Source organism: Dermochelys coriacea, chromosome 6 (genome assembly GCF_009764565.3).
Source record: "Dermochelys coriacea isolate rDerCor1 chromosome 6, rDerCor1.pri.v4, whole genome shotgun sequence".
Taxonomy (NCBI): Eukaryota; Metazoa; Chordata; order Testudines; family Dermochelyidae; genus Dermochelys; species Dermochelys coriacea.
This window is the reverse complement of record NC_050073.1, coordinates 70,331,995-70,358,604: the sequence shown is the minus strand read 5'-3', so window position 1 is coordinate 70,358,604 and position 26,610 is coordinate 70,331,995. Positions and strand designations below refer to the sequence as shown.

At 40.7% G+C, this 26,610-nt stretch overlaps 1 protein-coding gene across 1 annotated transcript in view; it reads left to right on the top strand.

The window, feature by feature from the left end:
- The window catches only part of RYR3 (ryanodine receptor 3), a 529,369-nt gene that overhangs the window by 351,184 nt on the left and 151,575 nt on the right, over window positions 1-26,610 (top strand). Inside the window, exons 61-64 of the mRNA XM_043516837.1 lie at window positions 6,331-6,380; window positions 9,204-9,264; window positions 18,475-18,713; window positions 19,888-19,969. Of these exons, the coding sequence (XP_043372772.1) occupies window positions 6,331-6,380; window positions 9,204-9,264; window positions 18,475-18,713; window positions 19,888-19,969 (432 nt within the window). The remainder of the gene's footprint in view (window positions 1-6,330; window positions 6,381-9,203; window positions 9,265-18,474; window positions 18,714-19,887; window positions 19,970-26,610) is intronic.

Here is a 26,610-nt window from a genome sequence, read left to right as displayed (position 1 = left end):
CATCATCAGAATCTAAATAGTCGTGTAATAGTCGTGACTCTCCTCTCCCTCTTTCAGTTCTACCCTCTGGAAAAGGACAGAGGCAAATAAGAAGCTTACACTGCTGCTGCTTTTACTGTATCAGTTTGTTTACTGAAAGGGAACTTCAGGCTCTAAAACCTTGTCTACCCTGCCACTTTACAGCACTGAAACTTTCTTGCTCAGGGGGTTGAAAAAACACCCCCCTGAGTGATGCAAGTTTCAGCGCTGTAAAGTGGCAGTGTAGACTGTGTACCAGCGCTGGGAGCTATTCCCCTCATGGGGGTGGTTTTTTTACAGCATCAGCGATTTAACATTGCTAGTGAAGACATACCCTAAGATTGTAAATTTTAAAAAAAGTTAAAAATGTGTCTATTGTGGGAAGCAAAGAGGACAAATCTAAAATCTAGGAAACAATCCAAAATGTCAGTTACAGCTAATGTCTATGATTGAATATCCTTAGTAGTGAAAAAGGTTTGTGCTCTTTCCCCTGCTCTTCTGTTTGCCCTTTCAAAAGATCCTCTGGATGCCAACATCAGAAAGGAGATAAAAAACTTAAGAAGATAAAAAATGGGAAAGGTCTCATGTAGAATTTTCCTATGTATGCATGGCATTTAATTGTGTATTTTGGACCTTTCAAAATGAATCCCACAATATTTAAAAAAAATAAAGTAACAGCTTTATTCCTATCTATCAGAAACATAACTTAAACAGTAGCAATAATGCTTAGTAAGAAGCTAGAAGATATTGATACTGGCTGAAACTTACTTCATCCACATAAACTGAAGAAAGTTGGCTCTAATATGGATGAAGTGTAGGGGAAGTGAGTAGGAAAATCTAACCATCTCAAACTAAGGCAGAGTTCAGGTCTTCAGCACACTGCTTCCTCCCCATAGAATTGTAGAAAATTAGGGTTGGAAGAGATCTCAGGAGGTCATTTAGTCCAACCCCATGCTTAAAGCAGAACCAACACCAGCTAAATCATCCCAGCCAGGGCTTTGTCAAGCCTAGCCTTAAAAACCTCTAAGGATGGAGATTCCACCACCTTCCTGGGTAATCCTTTCCAGTGCTTCACCACCCTTTCAAAAAGCTTTCAAAACACTAAAGCTAGGGGCTAGAGTCATTGTAGGATTTGCACTAGTGAAAGGCAGCACAGACCCTTGCAAAAGGTCCCAGCTGTGAACAGGTAAATTGCTCGGATGCAAGGTGCCCATTAAAAAAAAATGGGAAATAGACATTCTTCTCAAAATGGCTACCTAACTATGGTCAAGCTATGATCACAGTCCCATTGAGAACAGTGACAACTGGCAGCCTTTGAAAGAGCACAGTTCTATGTGGAATGCTCTGTAATAATTTTTTAGTTCCTGTTGAAGGAGAAACTTTTAATTGTGAAGATTAATGTGAAAAAGTTACCATTAATACTAAAAAAAGTCTTCAAATGTAGCTTGCTCACAAGTTTTTTGGTGAGTTTAATTATAAGAGCAGTTTCAAGTGTCTTTTATTCCATTATTAAGATAATTTGGGATAAAGAAACTGTCAGACAATGGATGCTTCATTTCTGAAAGGATCCATTTATTTTAACTCATAAACTAATTAACCAATTCACTTGTCATTTCTCAGAAAATTCATTCTGTGTTCAGAGTGAATACTGTAATTTTGGAGAGGAGCTGAATTTGTCATATGTACCAAAGTGGCTGAATTCCTGCTTTAAGCACAAAACTCAGCATTAAGAGTGGAACCAACAGTGAAACCTCCATGATTAGTGAAAATTGGAAAATATCAGTGAAAATGTTTTCAAATTAATCTCATATTTTCTGTTCTTACTAGAGAAACTGTAAATGAGGATGAAAGTGATATGTGAAAAATCTATAAAACACTTAACATTATCCCTCTGATGATTTGGGCTTGAAGGCTCTACATACGGATATGAAATATTTCTATTGTTTGTATCCAAATGCTGAGGTTTAAATGCCTAGATTTAAAGCCATGGCAAGAAAGTAACTCTTTGTTTCTCTTTGCATGGGGCTTCAGTTGCAAAAGTAAAATATTGATTAAAATATCACACATTGGAAGGATATAGCCAGGCCTTGCAATGTGGAGTACTTTTGTGAAAGAGGATGCAGCATGGGGGATAGCAGCTGTCATAGCCAGAATGAGGCAGAAGCAGAATATTAGAAGAAACTTAAAGTGCAGTTGTTCAATATGAACATTTCCTCAGCCAGACATTACATGAATCAGAACTTAGCATTAGAAAGACAACAAGATCATCTAGTCAGTCTCTCTGCCAGGTGCAAGACTGCTAGTTATAGCAGTAATTCTCAAACATTTTACTGTTATGTCCCAATTTTATCACAGCAATTGAGCTCACAGCCCCATTTTCACTGAAGCTACAGATGCTATTCATATTTTATCAGCCATTAATGAAATATAAAAATATTAGAGTTTACAGTGACATAGAAACTACACTAAAAGAACATTATTTAAATTTCACTGATAAGCTAGCCTGCCAAAATTTAGGTTGCAGGTACACAGAATGGACAGTGCTTAGGGAATGAGGAAGCTGTTCAATAATTTCTCAGAAAAGTTTCACAAGAATTTTTTTACAATGGAAAGTGTTAGACAACCTAACGCAGAGACAGCTCCCAGCTGTCCCTATCATTATAATAGACTTATCATGACACATTTCAATGGATTGATGAGCTTCAAGGCAGCCTGGAGGGTCATTTGAGACTGAGGGAGAGAGACTGGGGCATCCTAGAAGGATGTTATTGAGAGGTAGTAGAAGTCTAGTGCATTGGGAACTGTTAGGAGAACATCCTGGAGCATCCTCCCTATTCTACCCCTCCTACCGATTATACCTCCTTAAGTTCTATGTTTCTCCTTCCTATTCCTCTGGCCTATTCCCCCTTGAGCCCTTGTTCCATATTCTGTGTCTGTCCCACCTCCCTGCCAACAAGGCTCTGAAGCAGCCATGTGCTGTCACCTCCCCTTCCTTCCTGCTCTCTCCTCCCCAGTGATTCTACATTTGCTGGGTACCATTGAGAGGAGACAGCATCTCACTGCCCTCCTGTTGATGTCATTGTAGCTGAGAGGAGTCAAATCTGGTTGACCCATATAGCTCTGTTAGATGTGTGTGTGTGACTGTATTTGTTGCTGGAACAAGAACCAAGGGAGTATAAAGGAAAATCCCATATAAAGTTTCATTTGTTTATTTTCAAGAGCTAAAAATTAACAACTAGAGTTCTGGGCCTCACCAAGACACTATCAAAGCCTCAGCACTGGGCCATGGTTCAAGAGTTTGCATTTTTGTGCATTGTCAAGTCTAGTTTTGAAAGTCCCAAGTGATGCACTTTTCACCATTTCTCTTCTGAGACTATTCTGCAGGATTATAGATCTCATTGTCAAGGACAGAGGGAGCAGGAGGGATAGCTCAGTGGTTTGAGCTTTGGGCTGCTAAACCCAGGGTTGTGAGTTCAGCCCTTGAGGGGGCCATTTAGGGATATGGGGCAAAAATTGAGGATTGGTCCTGCTTTGAGCAGGGGGTTGGACTAGATGACCTCCTGAGGTCTCTTCCAACCATGATATTCTATGATTCTATGAAGTTTTTCCTAGTGTTCAGTTACATTTTCCTTTTCTTAATTTCATAATGAATCAGTCCTTCCCCTCATTGAGCATATTTGTTCCTTTTCTCTGAACTCGCTCTAGTTTGTCAATATCTTTCTGGCAAAGTGGTGCTCAAAGCTGAACAAGGTACTGTAAGTGTAATTGCATGAGAAACTTAAAAAGAGGAATATTTACCTCCCTATTTCTTAATATGTTAATGCTACATACTCAGCACAAAACTACATCAGACTTGTTTGCAACCAGCTGACATTGCAAATTAATGTTTAATTCACTCTTCACCGTGAGGCTTGAATCTCTGTCCACTTTACTGTGTTCCAGGTTTTTTCCGGTCATTGAGTATGTATTTCATATTATGTTTCCCTGGATGTATTATATTGTCTTTTGCCAAGCTATATTTCATTTTCCTGTTTCCTACCTAAGTTTCCAATCTTTCTCTATATTCATTTGTTTTATCCACTTTACTGACTAGTGTTCACAACTGTTCCCAGTTTAGCGTCCGCTATAAATTTCATGAATATGCTGTATACTCTCTCTTCTAGATGATTAATTCAGATATTTAATAAGATTAGACCTAAACATTGAATCCATTAATCTCCTTTCTCCAATTTGTCCACCAATTTAGCTTTACCTCTAATCCAACATTACCCTTTATGGTCTTCTAGCCAGTTTTCAGCCCACACAACAATGTTCTTATCCAACTCAGTTTGAATTAATTTTTCAAGTACAATTTCACAAGACACAATATAAAATGCTTTGCTGAGCTCCAAATATGTTACATAAGAATACATTCTAGGATGGTCCAGTAGTTAGGGAACTAGATTAGAACTCAGAAATTCAATTCCCTTCTTTGCCGCAGATTTCCTGCATGACCTTAGATGAGACACCTAGGGCCAGATTTACAAAGGTGTTTAGGCACCTATGTATTTAGGTGCCTAAAGATGCATAGCAGGATTCACAAATTCACCTAAGTGAATTCAATGGGAGTTAGCTGTCTAACCTCCTTGGGCACTTCTGTATGCCTTCATTCCCCATCTGTAAAATGGGGATAATACAACTTTCCTACCTCCCCAAGGTATTGTGAAAATAAATATGTTAAAGATAACGAGATGCTTAAATACTAGAGCAATGGGAGAGCAATAAAAGTACCTTAGATAGCTATAAGAAATGTAATAAATCTATCTCCAATTTTTAAATCTATTACAAATAGAAAATAAGCTTGCCTGGTGAAATTTATTCTTTAGAAACCTATGCTAGTTATTGCTTATGGTTTCCATTACCCTTTAGATCAGTGATTTTCAAACTTTTTTTCTGGGGACCCAGTTGAAGAAAATTGTTAATGCCTGTGACCCAGTGAAGCTGGGGGTGAGGGGTTTGAGGTGTAGAAGGGGCTCTGGTCTGGGGTGGGGATGGGGAAGAGGGGCTTGGGGTGCAGGAGGAGCTCTAGGTTTGGGGGGGACTTGGGGCTGGGGATGAGGGGTTTGGGGTATAGGAGGGGTTCTGGGTTTGAGTTGAGGCAGGGTTGCAGGAGGGTCTCAGGGTTCTTGCCTGGGGGTGCAGGCTCTGGTGTGGGGCTGGGGATGAGGGGTTTGGGGTGCAGGAAGGGGTTCTAGGTTTTGGGGGGCTCAGGGCTGGGGCAGGGGATTGGGGCACAGGGTTCAGGCGCGGACTTACCTCCAGTGGCTCCCAGTCAGCGGCATAGCCAGGGTGCAGAGGCAGGCTTCCTATGTTTCCTGGCACCACGGACCACGCCACGCCCCGGAAGTAGCCAGGAGCAGGTCTGGCTCCTAGGCAGAGGCGTGCAAGTAGCTCCTTGGGGCTCTTGCCTGCAGGCACCGCCCCTCCCAACTCCCATTGGCTGGTTCCCAGCCAGTGGGAGTGTGGAGTCAGTGCTCGAGGCGGAGGCAGTGCGTAGAACCCCGTGGCCCCCTTGCCTAGAAGCCGGACCGGCTATTGGCCACTTCCAGGGCACAGCATGGTATTGGAACAGGTAGGCACTAGCCTGCCTTACCTTGGCAGCACCGCCGATGGGACTTTTAACATGCAACCCAGCGCCTTACATGCCATGACCCAGTACCCGAGCTTTGAAAAACACTGCTTTAGATGTTAGGTGAATTTTCTCTCATTTATTACATTACTTTACTATGGATTGAAACTAAACTTGTAATACAGTGTTTGCTAGGACCACTCTTTTTTTTCTGTTAATATTTCAGGATTAATTTTACCTATCAGTGACTGTTACAAACACAAAAAGATAAACTGTTTATAAACAGTATCTTCTGAAAACATTTTAAATTATCTTAAGTTTGTTAACATTTATCATTCTCATATGTCAAATAAAACAATGCAATGTTATTCACCATGAGGGAAAAATTACAACTATTAGAGAGAGATTCAGCCATATAAAATACGGTTGCTGCTAACTGTTATAATTAAAGGAAACACATTTAATCTTTGAGGTGCTTTTTAGACTTAAAGTTATTCTAGAAGATATTATTGCCAGATGAAAGAAAGTATCTGGTTGCTTATTTTCATTATGTGATTGAAAATACACCTGTAGGGAACTACTGTGTACCTTTCTTTCACATCTTGTAGTCTCACTATTCTCTTGTTATTGTTTTACCTCATGTTCTAAACAAAACATTAATCTCTGTGTCTTTTCCTACTATTTTGCATTCTTTTCTGCTTTAGCCTATTCTGCAAACTTGCTGCTCTTGTTAGACATAGGATTTCACTTTTTGGTAAGTTATTAAAAGATATTGATGAAGTTTTATTTATAATATTTTGTGCTTCCTATAATATATATAAGGTTTATAACTGATGAGCAATATGATTTGTGGTGGAAAATCAGTGGTGTATGACTGTTAATTTCATTATTTCCGTAACAACTAAAACTTTTCACAGTCTCTGGATACAGTTCTGCTTTCTGATGCACATGCTCCAATCCCAGTATAGTCAATGGGAGCAACAAATGTGTAACTGAAGATAGAATTTGATACACTACTATACTTTGTATATTCTAACAGGTGTAAGTAGCATCAGGTGAAGTGAAAGTTAATATCGAGATTCCATTTGAATCTCTGCCTTTTTCATTTTCTCATAACTTTCACAAAAAATTACTTTATAATAATAATTATAATATTTAGTGCCAGCTGAATTTGATAAATTAATCTTAATTTGTTGTCGTGTTATGTGAGTGTGAAATAAACCCACTTTTTTCATATGGTCTGCTAAGAAATTAGGTAAAGAAATTTAGATGATAAGATTCAAAAATAAAATCACTTTTTCTAATGCTTACATTCATATATAAACCCTCAATATTGTTGTTATTAATGTTAAAGTTAATATTTATGAAACACACAGATGTGTATAGCTGGTCAAAACTCTGCGGCAGGGGCAGGGGAGAGTTTGTTATTTAGTTATTTCCTTCCAATTTAGAGCAAAAGCTAATTTTACCAACATTTATTCAGAATAAAAGACCACTACACTCACCCCTCAAAATTTTTGTTTTGGAAACATGGTGTTCTCAAAAGGAAATGTGTGAAAATTGACATTCTTGTCAGTTTTATGACTGCTATGCACTGAACTGCAGCAGTGAAACACAAGAATATCAGTTTCACTAAACTTCTGCCTGGAATCCAGGCTCCAGCCAGAGCTATTGTGAAGTAGGGAGCCTCGCTGCCCTGAGAGCCCTGGCTACATCTGAGACTCTGCGGTCTGCCAGGCTCCCTGCCGCAGATGTCTAACAGATATGAGAGCCCTGGCTCCAGCCATGGTTTCCAGGGCTGCTGCAGCAGAGCAGGGTAACCTAGCAGCCCTGTGAGCCCAGGAGCTCCAGGGGCTGGCAGGCGCTCTGCTGTAGAGATGTGGCCTCTGGAACACCAGCAGATTTCCAATGCCTGTGTTTTGACAAAAGTTTTGTCCAATCTCTAATAGATTCAGTGAAACTATTCAGTTCCTCGAATAGGTGGTTTTGTCAGAAAACCTCCAAACAGCTCTAGTTTAGGGTGCTTTGCATGTAAGATCCCAGTTCCATGACACTCACAATTTAAATATATTATTAATTATTTGTATTATCATAGAATTGAGGAGACCAGACTTAATGAAAGGACAGGGAGTGTGGGGTAAAGTGATTATTACAGACACATGTCTCTAGATATATGTAATAATGAGTATGATTCCATATCAGTAAAAGGAAATTGTGGTTCAGACTCATCACTAGCTACAAAGTTCAGACCCATGTATTGAAATGGGGCCAAAACTCAAAGGGGATTTAGACCCAGTTATAATTGTATTCACACTAAGCAAAATATCCTCTCTTTCTTTCTGCTACACAAAGTAGCACAAAAAAATGCTTAATAAGGTCCTACTCCTCCAATGCAATCCAGTAGGATGAACACCTGTTCCTGTGTGGAATCTCATTGACTGTAGTAGGTCCCTTCATAGGTGGAGGAGTCTGTGTTAGCAGATCCCATTTCCAGATTGTGACCTACATGTCTACTTTATCTTTCTAAATGTCTTTTCATTCCATATAATTTATAGTATCTTAAATATCTGAATTTGTTGGGCTATTACCTCTGATAGAATTTCTGCATGTATAAGTGTTGCAAAGGAAACCAGATAGCTATCCTGAAAAATATTTACTCTGTTCTGAAGATTATAAATTGCCATCTTGTAACTGATTCATGATCCTTTAAGAGAAGCTGTCACAGTGCCTTGTGTCATGGAAAGTGGAAGATGGTTAATGAAAACCCTTATCCTCATTTTGGTGTGGCACAGTGCTTCTGTTTCATATTGCAAAAAGCACGGACATGAGAATGGATAAAAATAACCCCAATTATATGATAATTACAGGATAGATGCAAAAGAAATTTAGAGACATTAAAGAGACAAAGAAAAATATCTTCAAACAGCATAAAGAAAGCAGGATTGACATCCTGGCCAGAAGTATTTAATATATGCATTTAGGCCCCAAACCTGCAAATATGCACATACTTAACTGTACTCCAGTGAGTAGTTCGACTGAATTAAATGTGGTACTTGGATGCATAAAATTAAACACATGCATAAGATTTTGCAGGACGGGGGCTGTATAACATATGTGTAGGGTCCCCGTCCCACCTCTTGTTTAACATAATGCCTTCTATGGAGATATTTTTTCCAACAATTGAACTATCCTCCATATCTTATTTTTTCATTAACCGTTCAGCACCTGCCTCTCAGTGGCTGCTCTTGGCATCCAAGAAGTTTTAAACAAAAAGGAAAAGAACAGCAACAGGGAAAGACAAAACAAAAGGAGACAGAAATGGCATATTCTAAAATAAAGTATGCACCCTGTTCATTTTGCCCAATCTCAAGGGGGAAAATAAGGAGAGAAGGAGGGGAAATAAAATCATTAGTTATAAAAGATCTTTTTTAGCAGGGGGCATTGTAGGCCTTCCCATCACACGTGAATTTGATATATAATCAAGAGTCATGAAATTTGTATGTTTACACATACTGAAATATTTGTTAAAAGCAAAATATATTGTTCAGAATAATATGTTCTTTATTTATTATAACAGGGAGTGATGCTACTACAATGGTGAGCTGCCTGCACATCTTGGCTCAGACACTGGATACACGGTAAATTGGCCAAGTTTTTACTTTATTTCAGTACCAGCTATAAATTATATGGTTGTCAAGAATCACTTCAAAGAACAGTTCTGCAGATCAAGTATTATTTCTTTCTTTATTTCCTGCTGATATTAGCTCTCTAGAGTAAATATTATGGTCCAGATTTTTCAGACACTGTCCTCCACTTTTTCAGATGTAATGTTGTTTGTGCCCACAACTTTGGTGATTACAATGTCTAATGTCCCTATTTGCAAATGCAGTCAGGGACTTAATTTAGAAATGTAAGTGACATCATCTATGAAATTGCACTTGCAGTTATTTGCACCCACAAAAATGGAGGCAAGTTTACACTAGGCTGAAAAATTGGTGCTAGAGGTGCATTGAATAACATTTGAAGGTGGCAATTAGCATAATAAAAGGCATTAAAATGTAACTCAGTCTGACATTGTCTGATCTTATATCACTTTACTTTTAATGACATATATAATTTATAATAAAATAAATATTGAAAACCTCTCAAGAAGGTATTAATGAGCAGCTGAGTGATATATGCAAATAAATGTATTAGTGAAAATTATGATGTCCCTCCAGTTATTGCTATTGTATTTTTTTAAGAAATTCTACTACTCCTAATTATTTGTCACCCCAACCTCATCTTTATGCTATCTGTATCTTCAGGTGTTGCCATTCCAACCAAACAATCAACTGGTTAAAATGCTTGAATATATTATTTCTTTTATGGATTTTAGTAAGTAGTGAATCAGTGTCCTATCATAGTGTTAGAGGAACACTGAGATTCTGGAGATATCACTTTTTGGATGAAGCATAAAACCAAGGAGTCTGCTTATTCTTCTTTGAGTGACCCTATGTGTATTCCACTCAAGGTGTGCATGCTCACCATGCTCCTTAGACTGGGATATTTTTGCTAGCAGTGTCCATTGATCTTGACCTACACACATCCCCTCCTTGTGCACTGATTGGAGGACAAAAGGAGCAGTGCAGACCAACCACCTCTCCAGTTCTTTTCTACTACCTGTAGTCTGAGATGGAACCTCTTCAGTGTCTTCGGTATTAGCTAACACTCTTGTTCTAATATTGGACATAGTTGTAGATAGTTTTAGATCATTTCTAATTAGAGTAGTTTAGCAGATTTTAGGGCTTAGAGGTCTTCCCCCGACCTGGTCACTGCCCTGCACAGGGTGCCTAGTTTGTCCAGGATCCCAGGATTCAAGCTCTGCATAGCCTGCTGCCAGGTTTTTCCAATAAGCGACTTCAGTGACATATGCCTCTGTTGCTTCAGTGAGCTCATATCCCCATCAAGTTCAATATCTGCTGATCCTTTCCTAGTTGAACCCATCATGCTCATAAGTTCAGGTTTAGAATTCCTGATGGACTGCACAGTGAGGCTTCGGTCTGATCCTGGCCCATTAGATTCCGCCCCTAGTACCCTAGACAGATTCCGCCCCCAGTACCCTGGTCTCTGGCTCTGGGAATAATCAGGGCTAAAGACTCTTCCAGACAGAGAGACAAGGAGTGTAAGGGAAAACACTCTCACAAGAAACCTTAGAAATCACCCTCCAAGTCCTCATTCAAAAAGAGGACCTCCTTTCTGTCACCCCCCTAAGTCATATGAGACGTTATAGAGATGCATAGAGATGTTAGGAATTCCCAAGAAGCACAGTACTGGTTTCTTGGCACCAAGTGGCAAAAGTGACCTGAATCCGTCCTTAGCTGAAGGGGGCCAGACCATCCTGGGTACCAGCAAGGGAAAGAAAGCAGCATAACCCTCCTACAACGACGAAGCTGACGCTGAGAGAGGAGGAGGAGTCAGTACAGGAGACTGTTTCCTGACACTAGCTGCACTTCCAAAGGAAAGAAGCCCAGTCCACTCTCCAGCATTAAGGTCTAGACAAACTCTACCAGAAAACCTTACTATTTATGCAGACCTAGAAGAACCAATATTGTTTGATCCAGCGCTCACCATGGAGGTTACTATACCAGCTGTTCTCCACTCACCATTACCATTGCCCAGTTGAAGTATAATAAAACCGTCAGTACCAACAGTGTTGTGCATCCATTTAGAAGCTTCTTTTTCCTCTGATGAGTCCAGAATCAGTGAGAGAATTTCACCACCCCTGTCAAGACATGGGATCTGCCCTGACCGAGGCTGTAAGATTTTTTGGGCACTTTCCCTCTCATAGGACAAACTACCCAACTCTGGAGTATTGGTAACCTTCTCCATGGGGACCCCTTCATTTCCCCTATGACACTTTGTACTGGCTTTACTGGAGTCCCTGGAATCTGTATATGAGACATCCTGAATCAATAAGCTCACTTTGGGAATCTAGATAGGCTTCCACACACAGGAAAGAACCTCAACCCTCTGAGGAGGAAGAACAACCTGGTCAGGCAGAACCCTTCTCACCCCTGAGAGGTTACCATTCTCATGATGAAGTGGTCATGCCATCCCCACCATTACCACCTGATGACTACAGGCAGTTACAGGACCTCCTGAGGAGAATCACAAACATGCTGCAGATCCCCTTGGAGGAAGTACAGAACACCCTCATAAACTCCTAAATATCCTTCAGAGTGCTGGGCCCAGTAAAATGGCATTCTGAATTAATGAGACTATCTTAGCCAAAAAGAAAAGGCACCTTAGAGACTAACAAATTTATTAGAGCATAAGCTTTCGTGAGCTACAGCTCACTTCATCGGATGCATTTCCGTGAGCTGTAGCTCACGAAAGCTTATGCTTTAATAAATTTGTTAGTTTCTAAGGTGCCACAAGTACTCCTTTTCTTTTTGCGAATACAGACTAACACGGCTGCTACTCTGAAACCTATCTTAGCCAAGATAGTCTGCTATTTGTGCTCCCACTCCAAACAGAATGGAGGAGAAACATCTCATTCCCTGGAAGAGGGCAGAATACTTACTCTCACATCTCACTCCAAACTTTACTGCTGCAAGCTATCACCAAAAGAAACAAGCAATACCACCCCAAATCTGCACCCCTTGATAAGGAGGCCAAATGTTTAGATCTCTTTGGGAGAAAATTTGTCTTTGGCAAGCTTACAGTTCCACATAGCAAACTACCAAGATTTAATATCAAAACATGATTTTATTAATTACAATAAGTTCTCTAAAATCAACAACAAACTCCCTCGAGAAGATATTTATTTCCAAATAATTATTGATGAAGGAAAATTGCTAGATCGGCCCTCCAGGCTTCAGTGGATGAAGCAGATATAGCCTCATGCTCAATGGCAATTTCCATAGTCATAAGATGAGCTTCATGGCTCCAATCTTCCAGATTTCCCAAAGAAGTCCTATCCACTGTGGAGGATCTGACTTTTAAGGAAATAACCTATTGAGGGAGAAGTCAGATGAATCATTATATTCCCGCAAAGACTCAAGAACAACTCTTTGCTCACTAGATATCTGTGCTCCAGCACCACAGAGGAAATACCTCAAGACTCAGTCTTATGGACAATGACCAGCCCTTCGACAATTCTGCCATCAAAGGACCTACAAGCTGCCTAGGAAACACCAGAGAATGTAGTGCAGTAAACACAACAACCGCCTACATTCTCCTTCCAGTGCCAGCCTCCCACCAAGAAATCCTTTTGATAGGGCTTTCGACAGTTACAAATCAGTCCCCTTGACACATTTATTTATTCAAGATGCCTACACACCATTTGCCTCACTCATTTTCCCCAGCATGAAACTATACAACATCAGACAGATGAGTTCTGGAGATATTCACCACTATTCTAGAATAGTTTCTCTCTCATTCCCCACACAAAAAAATCCTTCCTCCTCCCTCTTTAGAGACCCCTCTCACAAGAAGATGCTCCGACAAGAAGTAGACTTTCTGTTCCATCTGGAAATCATAGAACCAGTACCTCTTAAACATAGGGGAAAAGGATTTTACTCAAGATATTTTCTTATTTCCAAGAAGAAAGGGTGCTGGAGGCCCATGCTAAATTTCAGACAGCTGAACATCTTCATCCACCACCTGAGTTTCAGAATGATCACCCTGGCCTCTATAATCCCCTCACTAAGCAAGGGTGACTGGTTCACAGCTCTTGATGTAAAGGACACTTATTTCCACTCCAGACACAGGAGATTCCGGAGATTCACCTTAGACCTAGACCATTACCAATACAGAGTGCTCCCCTTCGGCCTCTTGATGGCACTGAGGGTATTCATTAAGGTGTTGTCAATAGTGACAGCTCATCTGCATCATGAGGATTCATCAGTGTTCCTCTACCTCAACAGCTGGCTGATCCCAGGGAAATTATATCAAGAAGTATGGATGACAACCCTGCCCCTGCACAGACTACTACACTCCTTAGGGCTCCAAGTAAACATAGCAAAAACAGTTTTAGCTCCTACTCAGACTATAGACTTTGTTGGAGCACCCCTACATTCAATCAGAGCCAAAGGTTACCTTCCTTGGGACAAATTCTAGTGTATGAAAGACCTCATCACTTAGCTTCTGCTGTACCCCCAGACAGCAATTCAGACTAGTCTCACCTTCTTAGGGTACATGGCCTTGTGTACTTATTGTGAAACTTTGATTTTGATGTCTACACACTTGGTTATGGACAGTCTACATGCCAAGAAAGCACTGTCTGGACAGAATGATCTCACTCCCTGTGGCGGGGTGCTCCATTCACCACTACAATGATGCCTCCTCCTGGTCATTCTGGGGAATAGCTCACGAGATCGATGCCCCTTCCCACAGCTATTCGCTGCCCCTGCCTCTCTCTCTGGGTCTGCGCCCCCCCCCCCCCCCCCGCTCGACGAGCTGCTGTAGCCTCTTTGTGATTCAGCCCTCTGACCAAGTCACTACGTGGGTTCACCTTTCAGGGAATGAGAGTCTTTCCTCACCAGCAGTCCTAGGCATTCTTCCCATTCACTTATTCATAGTGCCACTCCATCAGTGGCTGGCAGAGGAACCCAGACCCACACTTTACTCCAGGTTCTTGCTCAGGGACCCTCTAGTCAGCAGTCAAGGCCTGTTCCCTTCTAGACCTTATTGCCTTTCCCTGAGCCTTGTCCTCCCTCTCTGGCTTCCTTTCTCTCTGGGTTTGCCAGCCCAAATGCACCTCCCTTCTCCCAGGGCATGACTGCAGACTTTCCCAGCAGCCCCCTTTTCTGTTGCCAATTTCCTGTCTTCATAACCTCAGCCCAGCTCATCCCTCCCCAGCTGGGCTCCCTCAGTCAGTCCCAGGATTATGTACCCACCTGATTTCCTCTCAGCTATGGTCTGCTGAGTTAATTAGCCCCCTTCTTTGTCTTCATTAACCCTTTCAGAGCAAGTATGGAGTGAACACCCCATCTCACTCCCCGGAGTTCTGACTTATGGGAAAACAGGGAGACAGTGTTCATGGGAGTGCCCTTTGTCCCTCTTTCACCCACAAAAATAATGATTACAGATAACTCCTTACCAAGATGGGGAGCTCACCTTAATGAACACATTGAACAGGGTACCTGGACCACCAAGAATCCCAGTTGCACGTTATCCTTCAGTAGCTGCATTCAATATATTAAGCCTGAAAATGATTCTATTTATTTGAATCTTGCACATTCAGGTCATGTCATACAACATGACAACAGTTTTTTATGTCAGCAGAAGAGGGAGAGTAAGGGCCACCCTCCTTTGCATAGAAATAGTCAATCTCTAGAACTGGTGCATTTGTCACCAGATCACCTTCTCTGCAGTGTGCTTTCCATGGTTGCTATGAAATGCTACACAGCAAAATGGAAAAGATTCTCTATCTGGTGACAGCATTGTCAGATGCCTCCGAAATCTTCAGAGATCCCTACTATTCTGAACTATTTCCTCTCTCTAAAAAAGTCAAGGTTATCCATCAGCTTCCTACAAGTATGCTTGGCAGCTATTAGCACTTTCCACCATCTGGTAGGCAGACATTCTGCCTTATGAGAGCAAGACTTCTGAAGGAACTGCCCTGAACCTTTTCTCCAGTGCTGAAACCAAACCTGATATGGGACCTCAATCTTGTCCTATCAGCATTAATGAATACCCCCATTTGAACCTTTAGCCTCATGTTCATTCATGCATCTTTCTATGAAAGTTGCATTTCTGGTTACAGTCACCTCAGCCAGAAGAGGTGAGCTGTGTTCTCTAATGACTGACTTTCCCTATATTCTTCCATATGAACAAGGTTTTCTTGAGGTTACACCTCAAATTCATCACAAAAGTAATCTTAGAATTCCATCTGAACCAGATGATTCACTTGTCTGTCTTATATTTGAAGCCTCACCCCATCAGTGGAAAAGAAGCTCCATTCTCTTATGTGACAGATCCAGACCAGTGGGGTGCAGGAGTCTGGTAGAAGGCAAATATACTGGCCACTGGATGAATAGTTTTCTGTTCTCTGAGTGACCAGAGCAGGGGCTGCACTAGAGCAATCAGGAACCTGCCAGAACTAATTAAGACAAGCAAGCTAATTAAGACACCTAGAGCCAGTTAGGAACATACTAGAATCAATTATGGCAGGCAGACTAATCAGGACACCTGGTTTAAAAAGGACCTCCCATCAGTTAGTGGGGGGTGTGCAAGGAGCAGGGAGTGAGAAGGTGTGCTTCTGGAGGACTGAGGAGTACAAGCGTGATCAGGCCTCAGGAGGAAGATCTTACATTGAGGATAAAGAAGGTGCTGAGGGGAGGCCATGGGGAAGTAGCCCAGGGAGTTGTAGCTGTAACGCAGCTGATACAGGAGACATAGACAGATGCTATCCACAGGGCCCTGGGCTGGAACCTGGTGTAGAGGGTGGGCCCGGGTTCTCCCCATCTCCCCAACTCCTGATTGGACACAGGAGGAGTTGACCCTGGTCTCTGAGCAACACCAGAAGGGAAGGTCTAATTTGGAAAGGGATCTGGCTTGTCCCTGACCCACTAGGTGGGACAACAGAGACTGTGGAGATTGTTTTCCATTTCCCCCAGGCTGGCCAGTGATGAGGTTAGCTGAGTGAATGGCAGGTTTGAGCCTCTAGCAGAAGCGGCCAAACTGAGGGCTGCCGTGAACCTCTGAGGTGAGCAAATCCGCCAAAAAGCGCAGGACTCCCCAAGGCAGAGGAGGAACTTTGTCACACTAGGTATTCATAAACTTTAGCCTTCTACCTATAAAGGATGAAATCCTTTTGCAAATCTCCCAGGCTGTTTCCTTCCTTTACCGTATACATGAGAGGGGAAGTTACTACCTCACAAAGACTATCCAAGTGGATTTTGGCCAGCATCCTGCTTTGTTATGAGCTGATGGCAACCACTCCCCTCAGAAAGTGAGGGCCCACTTGACTGGAGCCCGTGCTACATCTGTTTCCTCACTTTGAAACATCTGTCTTCTAGAGATCTGCAGAGCAGCAACATGGGGCTCCATCCGTACCTTTGCGAGACATTATGCCCTGGTACAAACTTCTACAGCAGGTGCATCTTTTGGCAGAGCAGTCCTCCAGTTTGTGGTAAAGCAAGGTTCCTCATACCCTCCTCCTCAATGAATACTGATTATTGGTCACCACAAGTGGAACACAAATAGGGACCATCACTCAAAGAAGAAAGGGAAGATTACTTACCTTACAGTAAGTGGAGTTCTTTGTGTGATTCCTACCTATTCCACTACCCACTCTATTTCCCCTCTGTTAAAGAACCTTATTCTTGGCTATTGGCAATGGAAAGGTATGTGGAGCGGTGGTCAGTCCACACTGCCCCTTGTGCCCTCAGATTGGAGCACAAGGAGGAGAGAGGCCTGCTAGGAAAAATTCTCTGGTCTGTGGTGCGTAGAGAGCACACACACGTCAAGTGGAATACAGGTAGGGACCACACATCTTGAAGAACTCCAGTTACTTTAAGGTAAGTAACTCTTCTGTAGCCTCATTGTCCTTACCAAATCTAAACATGCGTGATCGCATTCTATCTGTCTACATTTACTGAATGAGTTCATTGGGTACAATACTCTTTTCCATGTCTTACCATACTTTGGTTGTAGTGTTCTTGTTCACCTTGAAACAGCTGTTGTATTGTATGGTAGAAGACACTGCACTTTGTTGTGCATACATCTCTTCCTTACCTCACAAGCATATTGTGAAGCTTAATTAATTAAGTACTCTGGATCAAGAAATAAAAGCATTATAGAAATACAGGATATTATTAATAACAACAAAAAGTGCCATTTATATAACTAGAATATTTAAGGTGGTTCTCAGAAACTTTATTAAAGTTTGATTTAAAGTAATATACAAAAATGTGTTTTAACATATTCGTTGAAAAACTTGTATGATTTTTCTAGTAGCAAGGGATTACATCTAGGACTGATGAGAGTCAGCGTAGCTAGTGGAAAAGGTGGTGGATTGGGAGTCAGGATAACATTCCCAGTTTAGCTACTAACTTGCTGTGTTTTTCACCTGTTGACCAAAGCAAGAGGCTGCTGTGGTTGGCCCTCACTCTGGATATCAGCATGTAGGAAGTTGAGCAAGAAGTTGAAGATATGCCCAAAGGGACAGGAAGGTGGAACTGTAATGCGTATGAGTGGCCTGCCCTTCTTAGTTGGAGATGCTGTGTTACAGGCATTCAGCTCACTCTGAATGGGCTGCCAAATTACTGTGGCACCAATAAAAGTGGGAGCAGGATTAGGTGTCCTACATCTTGTACCTGATGTACACTTAAGGAGTTTTTCCAACACTAGCTGATTAAAAGCATGGTGAGGCATGCTCAGAGGGCCATTCTGTCACATTTTATGTAGGGTCATGGATTGTGGGATTGCGACATTTAGGAAGGGGTTGGTGAAAACATTTGCATGTGATGCTTTGTGCTTTATTGTTGTCTCTACCACTGTATATATCATCATGTTCATTCCATTTCTTCACCTCCATGAACTGAATGTAAAATGCCATTTGGCTTCCACACGTACAACCCCCATCCCGGAGGAATTTTAAAGTCTGTGTTTTAAAGTTCAAGTTCTTTTGGGGAATATGCACTTAGTTGTCTTTTATCAGCACCTAGGACAACAATATCTCATTTAACTAGCTTTTTCAGTCATAATTCAAAACTCCACTGAGACATAGCTATGTAACTTCAAAGTCTGATTTCAGATACAAAGAAACTAAACCAACAAGTAAATATATCTCTGTTTATAAAAATATGTTGACAATAGGTGTGGAATTTAATTCAGATTTTTTCCAAATTATTTTGTAGAACCGTCATGAAATCAGGCTCAGAGTTGGTTAAAGCTGGATTACGTGCATTCTTTGAAAATGCGGCTGAAGATCTGGAAAAGACTTTAGAAAATCTTAAACTTGGGAAATTTACCCATTCACGAACACAAATTAAAGGTGTCTCACAGAACATCAACTATACTACAGTTGCATTGTTACCTATATTGACATCAATTTTTGAACATATTGCACAGCATCAGTTTGGTGTTGATTTACTTTGTAAGTCTTCTCATTTTTGTCATTTATTTTTAAAGGTTTACTCTGTGGTAATAACATAAAAGACTTTTAATAGTGAATGTATGAGTTCATTGGACCAAAGTCTGTGCTCAGTTACCTTGGCATATTACCACTGTTAAGCCTGGAATTAACTCAATTGAATTTTGTTTTTAAAAAATTTGACTTCATTAGAATTACATTTTTGTAAATCTAGCATAACTCAGAGCAGGTCAGTTAATGCCAAAATTCTTTTAGACTACTGGAAATATATGTTTTGTTTAAAGAGATGATTTGCTTTTTTTATTTTTATTCCCTATGTAAAAATAAGAGATTTTAAGTGCCTTCAACTTCCTCTTTTCTAATGTGTTGGATAATACAGACATCATTTCCTAAAAAAATGCAAATGAGGTATTGCAGAAACTTCTGTTGCATACTTTTATTTTGTTGGAGTAAAATGAACAAGAAGTTGAAGATATGCTCAGAGCTCTGTAATAAAAGAAGATGGTACTGTTTTCATCTTACGCTGGAGAAAGTATCCTATTAAATGAATGCTTGATTAGTTTGAAATATTAAAAATTAAAATTATGAATAAGAAATAGGGATTTTCAGGTATATTTTAAAAATGCTAGTGAGTGGCAAGGAAAAATAAACAGTTCCATTCACTCTAAGTGTTTCCCTTGAGGTTTTGCAATATGTCCATCTGCAAACCCCATTTTTTCTTTTATGCGTTTGTGGAGATTGTGGCACAGAGGTAAAGGAGATAGAGAGTAAAGATCTGAAATCAGTGGAAATAGTCTCATTGAGTCCATGATGCTTTGGATCAGGCCCCTGCAGATGACATGGGTAGACTGCTTTGGTTTAATTGGAAATTAAGCCTTGGAAATTCGATTATTTGAGAATTTAAGATATATTTGAATTAAATTTAAGAGTGTATAATGATTTGCAAAGTTTTGAGAGTTGCATAAATCATTGGATAGTTACCAAAGAAACTGAAAATAAATAATATATAAGCACAATAGTGACAGGCCAAAAGCACTTTACAAATAAGCATTCAGTCAGCATTTGGTTAGATTGTATAATAGAGCAAAAATATATTGTTTTCTATTTTTCAAGAGTAGCTTTTCAATGAAATTGTAATGACAATATGCAAACTCTATTTATTTTTTTTCCCTTTCAGTGGGTGATGTGCAAGTTTCATGTTATAGAATTCTTTGTAGCCTATATTCCCTTGGGACTGGAAAGAACATCTATGTTGAAAGGTATTGAATGAAAGTTATGAAACTAGAGATAATATTTCTTGCTGTGCATCTAACAAAAGAGGGGTTTTTCAATGTGAAGATATAGGCCCAGATTTTTAAAACTATTTAGGCATTGCTCAGCATTGAAATTCCTAACTGAATCTAAATACCAAAGCCTGTCAATTGGATTTTGGCTCCTAAATTCCCTTTTGAAAATGATATTTGGGCTCCTAAATCATTTAGGCGTTGCAACCCTAAGCAGAGCAATACCTAAATGCCTTTAAAAATCTGGACCTTAGTTCGCTGTAATAAGTGTAAGTGATTTTAGTACAAGTAACGAAATGTTTGGAATGGTAAATAGAAAGAGTACTTTTATTAAGATAATGGCACATTTGTTAGTATAATAGTTACATACAGAAATAATACAAAATGAACTATTTCTATGGGAACATAAACATTGGTGTACCTGATCAGACCAGTAGTCCATCTGGTCCAGCATCCTGTTTATGACTATAGCCAGAACCAGATGCTTCAGAGATGCTGCAGGAAATCCTGTTATAATTATATAAGATGGCAAATTTCTTCTTAACAGAACTTCTAACTGAGGAGGGTTTATAACTTACTTTTATTCTTCCTAAGCAACCCCTGGTCCTGATGACTTGTTAATTTTTATTTTATAAATTTGTTCCACCAACTCTAAATTTGACACTTCAGTCTCTGACAGTTAATCTTTATGCATCTTTATTTCTCTAATATTTCTAGTTAGTTATCTCCCCATCCGTAGGTGCCAACTTACTCAACTCTTGGTGGGTGTTCGACCCCCGCTTCACCCCAGGTCCCACCACCACTCCACCCCTTCCTCCAAGCTCCCACCTCCACCTCTCCTCTTCCTACCCCCATCCTGCCCCCACCCCGTCCCTTCCCAGCCCTGCTCTGTCCCATTATTCAAGCCAAACAGCCATCCCTTTCATAAATGGAAATTTAGTTCAAATGAAGCCAATGGAAGGGAGTACAAACTATGCAGGTAAAACACAAAACAGAATTTAGAAGGACTAAGAAGGAATTTTAAGATCAAATAGCCAAGGATTTTTATTTCAAATTATTAGCCAAATTATTTCAATATCTGAGAACCACTAAATCAGAGAATCTCTGGATCCACTGAACTATTAAGAAGTAAAAAGAGCAATTATACAGAGCAAATTATTTCTTTGAACAAAGGATGATGGGAATGTAGGCGCCAACTCCATGGATGCTCTGGGGCTGGAACACCCACGGGAAAAAAATAGTGGGTGCTAAGCACCCCACCGGCAGCCCCACTGATCAGTGCCTCCCTCTCCACACAAGTGCCTCCTGCCCACCACAGATCAACTGTTCAGCAATTTGCAGAAGGCACTTGGGAAGAAGGGGTGGAGTGGGGGTAGGAAGAGGCTGGGGAAGGGCATGGAATCTTTTGAATCTTGTGATTTTAATGCATGCTTTCTGACAGTCATATGATATAATTAAAGTAGCTTTCATGCTAAGGATATTACTTTCCTTACTTTTGCCTTTAAAATATTTTTTACTATTATATTTTACTATTATTATTACTCTCATTATTGTAAATTGACTCAGTTTTTCCTCCTTGGGAAAGGTGAAACAAAGGTGTTGTAAGAGTTTTCATCTGTTTCAGAATGTTAATTTAACACATGACTTATGAGGAGAGGCTGAGGGAACTGGGATTGTTTAGTCTGCGGAAGAGAAGAATGAGGGGGGATTTGATAGCTGCTTTCAACTACCTGAAAGTGGGTTCCAACGAGGATGGATCTAGACGGTTCTCAGTGGTTGCAGATGACAGAACGAGGAGTAATGGTCTCAAGTTGCAGTGGGGAAGGTTTAGGTTAGATATTGGAAAAACTTTTTCACTAGGACGGTGGTGAAGCACTGGAATGCGTTATCTAGGGAGGTGGTGGAATCTCCTTCCTTAGAAGTTTTTAAGGTCAGGCTTGACAAAGCCCTGGCTGGGGTGATTTAGTTGTAGATTGGTCCTGCTTTGAGCAGGGGGTTGGACTAGATGATGTCCTGAGGTCCCTTCCAACCCTGATATTCTATGATCCTAAATTTTCAGCGTTCATATTTGGATTTTTTTCAATTTTGCTTTTTAAATTAAAAAAATATTTCTTCACAGTGAAATATGATTGGGATTCTAATTTTGAATCCTACATAAATCTTGCTATTATGAAATGTTCTGCGGTTGCTGTTTCTGATAGTAATACATTATGTTCTTTATCACAAAGAAGCCGAATTTGAATGGAAAGGATATAAACAGAAATATACATCTTGAATGTCTGGTTATTTTTTATTTATTTGTATTCTGTTTCTGCCTTTTCCATTTCTTTTCTAGCAATAAAACAACTATAAGCTTTTACTGTACGATAAAGTGACCTTATCTTAAAATTGTCCTGGATTTTTTCTTCCATTTTTTTTCTGTAAATATTTCTATATATTCTATATATTTTTGTACATACATTCATCAGGAAAAAGTCCTCCCAGCCCCCAGAAAATACTGATGAAAAGAACAGGTGCAGAAATCTCAGAGAAATAGGTTATTATTATTGCAATGAATTCACTTGGCAAACAGGAATGTTTGCATGTACTCCGTGATAAATCAATATAAAAATAACAAGCATTTTTTTAAAAGAAGAAAGGCAGGTTGATCTTACATAACCCCTTGAAGTGAGCTGTAGCTCATGAAAGCTTATGCTCAAATAAATTTGTTAGTCTCTAAGGTGCCACAAATCCTCCTTTTCCCTTATACTAAAGTTACTGAAGTAATTCTCTGGAAAAAGTCAAACACCATTAAGCTTCAAAGGAGAATAGTCTCACATACATAGTGTTATAGAAAATACTCAGACCAACATAAACATTTTTCATGTTTTCCAGTTACATAAGATCATTTTTATTGCCAATTGTTTATATAATAACCATTACAAAATCACCATCTTTTCTTGCACTGAGAAATAGAACAAATAAATCAGGGACATAGATTTGCATAACTTTATACATTCTTCAATGGAACTTGAATCCAAAAACTACAATCTGTTGATGGGCAGTTGAAGAGCAGATGGTAAGTCAAAGTCCCTGATGTCAGGTCACAAACATAGCAAAGCTATGGCTGTCTTAGACTTGTCTGACTTAGCTTTAATGGTACTGCTGTTGTTCAGTAATATTAAACAATGCATACATTGATTCTAACATCATTGCATGTCTTTTTGAAAAGGTAACCCACTTTACACTGTTTCTCCTCAGATTCCATTTAGCTAAAAGCTTCCACTGGTAATTTTCGCTATTATCTCAGTTAATAAGACGAGTAGTGAACATATAGCAAATCTTCCCATTTACAAAAGCAATACGAAACTATGTTGTAGGCTACTGGTTTTGTCTCTTCAGAATTCAGCACTGCTCTAGTTCAGGAAGGTAAATACAGTTTGCAGTATATAAAACTGCATTGCTACAATAGGCTTTGGTATTTTTTAGTCTCAGAATAAGGTTCCATTGATGAGTATTGTGTGTGAGGCTTGGTTTTGCAGTCTTGGGATTTTTAAAAAATCTTCTCTCTTTAATATTGCAAGGTGTGCAATAGGAGGTATGTCATTCTTACACCTTGACCTACGTCAGTACAGAGGACAGTTTCTGCTGTGGTTTGGATACTGAAAAGAAAAGCTGCTTCCAACTCCAGGGTCACACGAGATTCTATAGCAGATTAAGGAGGGCACAGAACACTTACAGATGGCACATCAAAATCTGATTACTATTATTTCTCACAATACCTTTTAGAAGTTCTTAGTTATGTGCCAAGAAAGAAAGAGTCTGATGGATACACTCTTGGATTATTTTTTTTTCCCTCTCTTTCTGCTAGGAATGCAACCATAAAACTTCAGTGCCTATGTAGTCTGTAAGTGTATATGGTAGGCTGGTAATGCGGGTAAGCAAAGGGCTAGATCCACAAAGGGACTTAATCACTATAATGCTGAGCATGCCAGTGCCTATCTTTTAGGTGCCTTGACACCCAGTGGAATTCACAGCCATGAATTAAGCACCCCGGTTCACTATACACTGCATGGGGAGAGTTAGGCTTCTACAAATGGGATTCACAAATGCCAGCTCACGTAATAGGAAATTCTGAGGAGAGATCTGTGGCCTAAACCCCTGCCTCCAATGGATTTAAGCACCTGTTGCAGCTTGGGATTCACAGCTGTGAATCCTCTCCTGGAGTTAAGCATTTAAACCTTTTCTTTCACAAGCTAGAGAAAGAGGATTGGTAGTGGTAGGGGAGCCTCCCCCACTACATTCACACACTTATCGTTTTTAGCCCAGGGGTTAGATCACTCTCCCAGGATGTAGGAGACCTGGATTTTAATATAGTAACTCCCCACTTAACGTCCTCTAGCTTATCGTTGTTTCGATCTTATGTCCCTGCTCCATTACAGAACATGTTCATTGAAAGTTGTACAATGCTCCAGTATAATGTCATTTGGCCACCTGCTTTGTACATGGCTGGCAACCCCCCATCAGCTCCCCTACACCTCCCCCCAGTGCCTCCTGCCCACTAGCGGAACCTGCAGATCAGCGCCTTCCCCCTGGTTTGCGGCGTTCAGGAAGCAGGGGGGATGGGGGAGGAGCGAGGACACAGCACGCAGGCTCCCCCTCCCTCCTGAATGCTGCAAACCAGCTGACTGCCGCGGGCAGGAGGCAGGGGAGGGAGGGGGAGGCTGCACGCTGCGTCCTTGCTCCTCCCTCCCCTGCCTCCTGCCTGCCACAATCAACTGGTTTATGGCATCAGGAGGCAAGAGAGGGAGGGGGAGCCTGCGCGCCACGTCTTCCACCCGCCTCCTGAATGCCACAAACCAGCTGATTGCCATGGGCAGGAGGCAGGAGAGGGAGAGGGGAGGAGTGAGGATGCGGCATGCAGAGTAAAGGGGGAGGAGGTGGAGGCAAGGGGGAGAAGAGATGAGTTAAGGGTGGGGGCTTGGGGGAAGGGGTGGAGTGCGCTGGCCGAGGGTTGAGCCCCCTGCCCCTGGCAAAGTCGGTGCCTGTGCTTGCAAGAACAGCAAGAGGACCAGGGGGACAATCCACCCTCTTCCACTCTCTGACTCCACCACCTCAACCACGCTTCATACTCAGCAATGATGACTGTAGTATTAAGTTGTTTCTTTAAAATTGTTTAAAACTTATACCTGTATGAAATTGCTTGTTTAAAATGTATATAATGCCTTTTGTCTGGCAAAAAAAAAATGTCCCTGGAACCTAATCCCCCCCATTTACATTAATTCTTATGGGGAAATTGGATTCGCTTAACATTGTTTTGGTTAAAGTCACATTTTTCAGAAACATAACTACAACGTTAAGTGAGGAGTTACTGTACCCTGCTCAGCTTAATGTGGAGTAGGGGATGGTTTCCCTTCTCCCAGAAGTGCTCTAACTACTGGGCTATGAGGCATTCTGGGAGTCTCTCTCAGGAAAGATTTCTCCCATTGAAGCTGTTTTAGTTTTTTAAATAAATTACTATTCATTGGAGTGAGGGACTGGAACCGGGGTCTCACAACATTCATCTTCCACCTAATTCTCTAATGGACTTAATGGTGCCAATGGAACTCCATAAAGAGTCTTGCTCTGACCTTACTTTAGCCAGTCTTGTCTTGTCCTGAATTACAGCATCTATGTTGTGTGTCATCTTCAGTAAGAAAGGGTCAGATAACTGAAAGCTCATACAGTAGATGGGCAGTTCCCAAGACACCTTTTCTCAAGTGGGTGCATTCAATGTGTCATTAGTTGATTGATTAAGGCAAGTAACAGTGAGTATAGAAGAACCTTTTGTGGGGTTTTTAATATTATTTATTTGGTCTTTTGTGTGTAGAGAAATGTTTACAAATATTGTTGGAACCCATTAATTCTTCAGAGGTTCCTCAGACCACTATGCCATTAAGTGTCATCTCTGGCCTTCTGACCACTGAGTTTGAGAGGATAGTTCCAATATCTGCATACATTATTTAAAAGGGTCTTAACCTGTAATTGACAAATCTTAAAAAGTTCACAGTCCAGGTTAAGTTCAGAATTTGGGATGTTTATCAGAATATCACATGAAATGTTTGAGGAGCCATCCTTACAATACACCCCAGTCCTCAGCTTCCCCCTGCTTGGTCGTGGGGATCTTGGGATGGTGAAGGGGAAGCCCCAGTACTTGGCTGTCACAACCTGTTTCTTCTAGGCGATGGGTTCTCAACCTGGAGGTCACAAAGAGGTTCAAGCAGTTTGTGGCCACCCTCCTTTTCTTTTATGGCTAAATAGGAGGTGCAAGATACTAAAACTTTTACTCTTATTACATGCAATCAGAATATAGACCATTCAGGACATATACTTCCCAATTGGCCTTCATTAGTCTCTGAGAGGCGTGATTTCTTGAAACACAATAGAAATCCGGGAAGTCGATGGCCTGCCCCATGTCTTTCAGTAACAGAATACATTAAAACATTGTTTCTCACTGCTTCTTGCCTACATTGGCCCTTTAAATGTAAATTGATGAGAAATTAAATCTATGCATATTTGTATTTTATATGTAGCCATATGTGTATTAGTCATATATTTGAGAATGTCAAATCTCTGTACAGAATCTCTGTAACGCCAAT